Genomic DNA, 8,892 nt, shown 5'->3' on the forward strand with positions numbered 1-8,892 from the left:
GGTGGATGGTGGTGCTGTTTATTGAGATAGGGAGGACTATGGACCAGTACATCTCCTTAGACTGGATCCAAAAGTCACCTAATTAATATAAAAGACTCATTTATAGATTTTACCCCTTAGGAAATTTCCAGGGTTTTAGGAGATCTGTGGCAGAAACGAGGATGAAGAACAAATACATGTTTCTTATCATAAATCACAATATCACAGTGACTAATTGCCAAGACAAAGAAATAGTCAACTTTGGTTGGACTGAACAATTTTATTTTATTGGAAAAAACAGCTCTTCACTGGGACCGGCTTCCCAAAAAACATATTTCTTGTAGGACCAAGATTTTCAACAGATATAATATTGGCAAGTTTTTCTATGTCACTCTCAGCTGCTGCATGATTGAGAGTGGTTTCTCCAGGGCATTTTTTTCATATGATTTACACCCAAGGTTCTCACCCAACGACAGCTCAGCACCCTTTCTCCCCGTTCCTTCACCCGCCGCAGAACATTGGCTCCAGATAGCGCCATTTTTAGTTGTCACACAGGGGGTTTCTTTTGACAACTAATTGGGTAGAGACCAGGAAAGCTGACAGACAGGCTACTATGCACAGAACACCTCCCTCTCCCCAACCACAAAGAACCACCTGGTCCAAAATGTCTATAGTGCTGAGGTTGAAAACACTGCTTTATATACACTATGCTGCTTCTAAAAATTCTAGACTTACACTTTCTCCACACACTCACCTTCCAGTTCAGCTCTTCGTGGTTTTATTTAGCTTGTTTCATTACCCCCAAAACTAGACAGTTGAACAAATTCACTACTTTCTTGTTGAATCCATTCAATCAAAGCAAGTTCAAGATCTTCATTTTGATTTTTTGCCTTACGCCATGTTTTTCAAAATGTCACGAGTTCTTGGTCATCACATCTCTATTTGCTTTCAACAACTTGTCTTTTTAACTCATAAATAGTGGTGGCTGCTACCATGTTTTTCAGTAAAATGATTCAAATTTCTGCAGCAATGCTACTTTCCACACTATTAATGATACCAGAAACTTCCATTTATTCTTCTTACTTTTAACCACAGGGTTATTCTTTAACTCTTTTTGACATTTTCACAGTTCAACTAAATCTAAAGACAAAAACATTAAAAATATTTTCATTTTCATTTTTGAAAGAAACAAAAACATTCATTTGAAAACATACATGCAACCCAATGTTCACTGCAGCATTATTTACAAATATCCAAGATGCAGAAGCAACCTAAGTGTCCATCAACAAATGAATGGGTAAAGATGTGGTTTGTATATATATATATATATATATATATATATATATATATATATATATATATATATATATAAAAACACACACACACAGTGGACTATTACTCAGCCATAAAAAAGAATGAAATTCTGCCATTTGCAACAATGTGGATGGACCTACAGAGTATTATGGTTAATGGAATAAGTCAGACAGAGAAAGTCAAATACTCTACATTATCACTTATAAGTGGAATCTAAAAAATAAAACAAATGTATATGACAAAACAGAAACAGTCTCACAAAGAGTGAACTAGGGCTACAAGTGGGGAAATGGAAGGAGGGAGGGGCAAGATAAAGGTGTGGGATTAAGAGATACAAACTACTATGAATAAAATAAATAAGCAACAAGATATATTGTACAACACAGGGAAATATAACCATTATTTTGTAATAACTTTAAATGGTGTATAACCTTTAACAGTATTGAATCATTATGTTGTACACTTGGAACTAACATAATGTCAACGATACTGTAATTTAAGACCAAATCAAAAATATGTGCATTCATATGATATATATGTGTATATTTATGTCTATATGTATCTTTACACACAGTGAAGCTACAGACCACATGTAACCAATAAGAGCTCTAAGATACGTTTGACCCCTTCCCTCAGCAGGTCAGATTTGCCAAACGAATTTTGGCAGCAAATTTTTAGAAAATCTGATTTTCTGAGCTGTCCAGATTTGGAAATGCAGAAAAGGGATTGTGGACCTGTATTGGGGTTATGGTTTTAATCTCCTAAAACTCTTCAATAGTTCTCATTACGTTTAGCATAAAGTCAAAATCCTAATGTCACCTACAAGGATTTTAAGTGCCTGGTTCCACGTGATTTTTCCAGTCTAATCTTTTCCCCTCCTTTCTCTCACTCTCTGTGCTTCAGTGAACTTTCTAGAGGAAGTTCATCAATTCTTTCAGCTTTTCCACACAGTATTACTGTTACCTAAAATGTGTCTCTCTGTTTCCCCTAAACACACACACACACCACACACACACACACACACACTTCCTCTAGCTCACATCCACTTAACCTTTTATGTTACCACTTAAATGTCTTCAGAGACCACTTCTCTGGCACCCTAACCTAATTTAGGTCATCCTACCATTCTCTGCTATAGAACGCCACACTTTTATCCTGACATTTCTCACTTCTGTATAAATTCTTGCGTGTTTGGCTTTTGTCCATCACTTTCACTAAATTTTAAGCTCCACAAGTAGAGGGGAGATGGCTGTGCTCCCTTCCTTAGAGTCCCAAGGGACAGCGAAGTTTGGGCACAAGCACAGCCCTAACCAAGTACTTACAGAATGAAGGAGGCTCCTAAGAGGAGATGGTGATGGGGCAAATCCCGGTCCAGTTCACACTTGGAGATGTCCAGGCGAGCATGGAAACCAAGTGGAGACCGAATGGCTCAGGAGCAGAGGTGGGGGGGGGGGGTCTCTTCCGCCAGCACGTCCTTCCTCCACCGCTGGCAGGTAGAAGATGAACCCGTGGGGTGCCTGTAGAGCCTCCGAGGGAGTCCTAGCGCCCCCGCCTGCGCCCGAGCGCCTGTCATCGGTGGGCGTCACCGCCAGTCTCTTCCCATGCGCCCGGGTGACAACATCATTCCTGTCCCCACAGCACTTTTCATGGTGCAGGTAAAGTCCGAATGTCATTTCTCCAACAGCGCGCGGCAGGTGCACTTCCTGGGCAGGTACATCTATAACCGGGAGGAGCTGGTGCGCTTCGACAGCCACGTGGGGGAGGACCTGGCGGTGAGCGAGCTGGGGCGGCCGGCCGCGGAGCTCTGGAACCGCCAGAAGGACGCCCTGGAGCGGGCGCGGGCCGCCGGGCACACCTTCTGCAGGATCAACTACAAGTTCTTGGAGAGCAGCGCTGTGCGGCGGCGAGGTCGGGGGCGGGGCGGGGCGGGGCGGGGGGAGGGCGGTGACAGAGAGAGAGAGACACAGAGACAGAGGGACTGAGTCCAGGGTGAGTGTGTAGGATTATGGACAAGTACAAGTTACGAGGGTACACGTGAGAGCCTTCTGTGGGAAAACTAAAGTGAGATTTTGTCAATGTGTGCTGGTGAGAGGGGAGAGAGTGTGTGTATGGTGGGGGGAGTGGGCCCGGGGTCTGAGAGGACCGGGGGGGAGGGGTGTATGGGGAGAGGTATGCAGGAGGGAGGGCTCCAGGCATCCTCCGCTGCCACCCTGGGAGAGCCTGGGGGAGGGGAGACGGAGGAAAAGGCTGACTCGGGTGGGTGGTCAGAGATACGGGAAGGGACCTCCAGGTGTCTGTGGTTGGGGGAGGGTAGGGGAGGAGAGGTGAGAAATGTAAAAGGTTTGGGAGAACGTGAGAGGAGCCCCAGTCTGCTCTGGACACACACCCTCTTACTCCTGAAACCCCTGAAATAAATGTGCTGGCGTCTGTGTGCAGGAGCGTTTCTTTGAGAATGAAATTTGTGAGGGAGACTAATCTCTAGGGGTGCAGCGGAGAAGAACCTCCCATTCACCTCCGACCTTTCTGAGGCTACTTTTAGGTTTAAATTTCCAACTACTCTTTTGCTTTCTTAGTGTGTATATTTTTACGTATTTGAAATGATTGTGAAGCTAGCTTTTCAGATATAACTTTGTTACTTAATAATACCATACTGATGTTACTATTTTTATAATGCTAATAGTACTTAAGTAGTTGTGTTTTCCCTTTGTATGGTTGTAAGCAATTTAATAAAACCACACTCCCCATTGTTAGATTTTATTTTCCATATTGCCACTTAGTTGGAAATTTATATCTTATTATTTTTAACTTACATTTCTTTTATTCCTAAAGTTCTTCTCTCTTTTTTTTTCCCCCAATTGTAATGACTGCCCAAAGCATTATCTATTAATCTGTTGCCACTAGGGTCCTAGTGTTTTTCTCAGTAATTTTATGGGTTGTCTATGCAGTAAGATTATTAACACTTTGCTGATACTTGATTCAACATTTTATCCAGTTTGTGGTTTCTATTAGATTCTGTTCAATATTTTCCATGTTAAGAATTTAACATTTTTTACTTACTGAAATAGAAACTGTGACTAATGATTTACCATCGATCTTAAATCTGCTATTTTGTGGTATTGTACAAATGTGTCCCCCATTTCTCCTTTCTTTTTTTTTTTAAATTTATTTATTTATTTATTTATTTATTTTATTTTGACTGTGCTGGGTCTTGTTGCCACATGAGGGCTTCTCTAGTTGTGGCACGCAGGCTTAGTTGCAGTATGTGGGATCTTCGTTCCCCAACCAGGGATCAAACCCAGGCCCCGTGCATTGGGAGGGCAGAGTCTTAACCACTGAACCTCCAAGGAAGTCCCTCTCCTTTCTTTTAAAATAATTGTATTTATTGAAGGCCTGAGAGTGCTAGAGGTTGTCTCAGATGTTAAGAGTCCCAGACCCTGCCCTGATCTCAAATGTCAGTTTAGAAGGAGAGAGAATTCTAAAACGATAACAACTGCAAAACTAGATGTGGCTTTTTTGAGAAAAAAAAAAAAAAAAAAAGAGAGCAAGAGAGAGAGAGATCCATCAGCTGAGTATAAAACAATAAAAACTTTTTAAATGATTAACTTTCCTTGTTCCTTTTCCTCTGCAGGACTCATGCTTTCCTTGAGACACAACTCACAGAGTTACAGAATGACCTCTGTCTATTTCTGCTTCTCAGGGGAAGAACCATTTCTGTGCTGTTTTAAGACATGAGTCCATTGAGGCAGTGTAACCAGGATTTCACACTCTACATCTCTATCTACCCCACTACTGTTCCCTAATTTACCCTTAAGCTTTGAATCACACTTTCTTTCACAGTAAAAACATTCAATAAGTAACTGACATATACTGAAGGCTAAGTTCTGGCCATTTCTTTTTTGGCCCCCCTGTGCAGCTTGTGGGACTTTAATTCCCTGACCAGGGATTGAATCCGGGCCCTCAGCAGTGAGAGCACAGAGTCCTAACCACTGGACCGCCAGGGAATTCCCCCAGCCATTTCTTTACATAGTTTAAGTCCATTAACTCTTTTTTTTTTAATATGATGATCAATATTTTTTTATTGAAGTATAGTTGATTTACAATGTTGTGTTAATCTCTGCTGTACAGCAAAGTGATTCAGTTATACATATATACATCCTTTTTAAAATATTCTTTTCCATTATGGTTTATCATAGGATAGTGACTATAGTTCTCTGGGGCTATACAGTAGGACCTTGTTGTTTATCCATTCCATATACAGTATAATAGCTTACATCTGCTAACCCCAACCTCCCACTCCATCCCTCCCCCAACCCCACCCTCCTTGGCAACCACAAGTCTGTTCTCTATGTTCGTGAGTCTGTTTCTGTTTCGTAGATAAGTTCATTTGTGTCATATTTTAGATTTCACATATAAGTGATATCATATGGTATTTGTCTTTCTCTTTCTGACTTACTTCACTTAGTATCATCATCTCTACGTCCATCCATGTTGCTGCAAATGGCATTATTTCGTTCTTTTTTATGGCTGAGTAGTATTCGGTTGTATATATGACTCATTTAACTTGAAGAGGTAAATTCATATCATTATCCTCCTTTAGAGGCGAGAAAGCTGAGGCACAAAGGGATTTAAAAACTCTCCCAGGATTAACCAGTTAGAAGTAGAGCCTGGATTTGAACCCAGGCAGCCTAGTTACAGAAATCACCCTTTTATTCAATGCACCCTGTGTCTTGCAAAATTTGTAAATACTTCAACAATAAGTAACTGTTTCAAATTATGGAAAGAAACCCCACAATTTTGCTTAACATCTCTCAACTCTAACAGGCCCTGTTTTAGGGGTTAAATTCAAGACCCATGACACTGACTTCTCCTAAGCCACATGGCAGCCTGGCCTGCCCAAGGCTGCATCTGGTCAGGTTACTTACTGTCTCCCTCGCTATTCCCTCTACCTTTTCTCTCCTACTGGAGCCTACAGTGACTGTGTATCCTGCAAAGACCCAGCCCCTGTGGCACCACAGCCTCCTGGTCTGCTCTGTGAATGGTTTCTGTCCAGGCCACACTGAAGTCAGGTGCTTCCAGAATGGCCAGGAAGAGGAGGCGGGGGTGGTCTCCACAGGCCTGATCCCTAATGGAGACTGGACCTTCCAGCTCATGGTGATGCTTGAAATAGTTCCTCAGAGTGGAGAGGTCTACACCTGCCACGTGGAGCACCCCAGCTGGACGAGCCCTGTCGCAGTGGAATGGAGTGAGAAGTTTTCTGACCTTGAAAATTCCTTATGCATCCGGGAGGAGACTTGCTTACCCCGGAGTGTCAGGTTTCTCCTCTCCCCACAGCATATGTGCATTTGCTCCATGTTCTTCTCTCCTTCAGCTTAGGTTATTGGGGCTGCCCTGTGATAACCTGTGATAGAAATCCCCTGATAGTTTACAGATATCCCGTGATGGTTTCTACAAATACCTATACTCCCTGGGGAGGCAGTTCTGCCTGACAAGCAGAATAGAGATGTCCCTGTTTCGAGCCTCCCATGACATCACAGGTCATGGTCACCCCTTGGCCCTGGGCACCAGTCCCCTGCGTCGGGCTGGGCTTGTGCTTCTGACACTCCTGCTCTGAGTTGTTATTGTGACCTGAGAAGGGGCACATCCTCTACAGGGATGTTCCTGACCTGAGGGGAGTTCAATCTCATCCAGTCCCAGGCTCCTCTTCCATCAGATGTTGAAGACGTGTGGCCTTATGCCAGGGCTGTGATACTTAAACGATTCACTGCCTGAACCTTGTAGCCATTCCTTTTCTAGGAATGGCCAATTATTCTAGTTCTTTCAGATCAGGCTTCTCCCCCCAATCAAAGCTCTCAGAGTCTCAGAGAAGTTGGATTCAGGGTAAAAATCACCCAAACTAGCTTCTTTTCTCAGGGACACAGTATGAACCTTCACAAGGCAGGATGCTGAGTAGACTCGGGGCCTGTGTTATGGGTCTGCTCTTCCTTGGGGTGGGTCTGCTCTTAATCAGGAATTAAAATGGTAAGGAAGCTGTTAGCAGCTGAGATGCCCCGCAGGTTTTTTGGAGGAAGAAATACGGCTTTGTTCAGTGAGTTCTCTGAATATCAATGACCCTATCCTATACAGGGTCATCGATATTCAGAGAACACATCGAGCAACCTTTACCTAGTCGATCTCAAATTTCCTGGAAATCCAGAAATCAACAGTCCATGGTTATTTATGGGTGAAATATAAGAGGTGATGGCCTGTAGAGATAAGAGAAGGGTTATCATGCATGGAGATCTCAGATGGAGATCCTGGGGCAAATGCAGGAAGAGACGCTAAACCTGATGAAATGATGCTGGATTTGTGTGACGGAAGCTTCCTAGGTCACATGCTCTCAGGGTCTGCTCTCCTCTCCACCCTGGCATCAGGTGATATGGGTGGTGATGTAAAGAAATCTCAGGTGAGAGGGGGGAGTCAGGGCCTGGGGACATTGTATCCGGGGACAGACTTGCCTCCGTATCTTTTAAGTATACATCCTCCCTTTCCTTTCCTAGGATACTCTGGACTTCAACCAACAGGTAATGCCCTTTCATCTTCTTTTAGAGATAGATTTGGTCTCCTAGAAATGGTGGTGGAGATGACAAGACAGGAGATAGACAAAATGAGAAAGACTTTGAATTCTGATTAGGTGGTTTGCAATAAAGCTTTGCACCAGCTAGTAAGAGAACAGACTTGTGTTTGCCAAGGGGGAGGGGGTGGGGGAGGGATGGATTGGGAGTTTGGGGTTAGCAGATGCAAACTATTACGTATAGGATGGATAAACAACAAGGTCCTACTGTATAGCACAGGGAACTATATTCATTCAGTATCTTGGGATAAACCATAAGGGAAAAGAAAATGTGTGTATGTGTGTCTGTGTGTGTGTGTGTGTGTGTAACTGAATCACTTTGCTATACAGCAGAAATGAACACAGCATTGTAAATCAACTATACTTCAGTCAAACATAAATAAATAAATAATATAAGAGGCCTGTGCTCTAAAGTATCTTTGGCTCAGGGAGTCTTAAGAATGATTTCCCCCTTCTTACTACAGGGCTTTAACGTGAGGCCCCCAAAAAGAGGGAAAGAAGCAGCATGAAGAGGTAGGTCTGGAAACAACACTCTCCTCTGTCTCCTGTAGGACTCCTGAGCTGAAGCGAAGATGGTGACACTCAAGCAAGAACCCTCTGTCCCATCAACTAGAGGTGATCATACTAAGTGAAGTAAGTAGGAAAGAGACAAATACCATATGATGTCACTTATATGTGGAATCTAAAATATGGCACAAATGAACCTATCTACAAAACAGAAACTGACTCATAGACGTAGAGAACAGACTTGTGGTTGTCAAGGGGGAGGGGAGGTAGGGGAAGAATGGAGTGGGAGTTTGGGATGAGCAGATGCAAACTATTATACATAGGATGGATAAACAACAAGGTCCTACTGTATAGTGCAGGGAACTATATCCAATCTCCTGTGATGAACCATAATGGAAAAGAATAGAAAAAAGAATGTCTATATGTGTGTAACTGAGTCCCTTTGCTGTACAGCAGAGATTGGCACAACATTGTAAATCAAC

General features: G+C 42.9%; 1 protein-coding gene across 1 annotated transcript; it reads left to right on the plus strand.

The window, feature by feature from the left end:
• The first annotated feature begins 934 nt into the window (after positions 1-934).
• On the plus strand, positions 935-8,625 carry LOC309607996 (HLA class II histocompatibility antigen, DRB1 beta chain-like). Its single transcript, XM_082347246.1, has 3 exons — positions 935-3,201; positions 4,922-5,021; positions 8,455-8,625. Exons 1-3 carry the CDS (start codon positions 2,895-2,897, stop codon positions 8,480-8,482), a joined length of 435 nt encoding a protein of 144 aa, XP_082203372.1. The 5' UTR covers positions 935-2,894; the 3' UTR covers positions 8,483-8,625.
• Positions 8,626-8,892: the final 267 nt, after the last annotated feature.

Source organism: Balaenoptera borealis (assembly GCF_965194805.1).
Source record: "Balaenoptera borealis genome assembly, chromosome: 12".
NCBI lineage: Eukaryota > Metazoa > Chordata > Mammalia > Artiodactyla > Balaenopteridae > Balaenoptera > Balaenoptera borealis.

Bases quoted from the DNA above. Each gene is read 5' to 3' on its own strand.
- LOC309607996 (XM_082347246.1), top strand. From the start codon at position 2,895: ATGCGCCCGGGTGACAACATCATTCCTGTCCCCACAGCACTTTTCATG. The intron at 3,202-4,921 runs GTCGGGGGCGGG...TTTCCTCTGCAG, and splicing joins CAGCGCTGTGCGGCGGCGAG to GACTCATGCTTTCCTTGAGA. The intron at 5,022-8,454 runs ATGAGTCCATTG...TGTCTCCTGTAG, and splicing joins TTTCTGTGCTGTTTTAAGAC to GACTCCTGAGCTGAAGCGAA.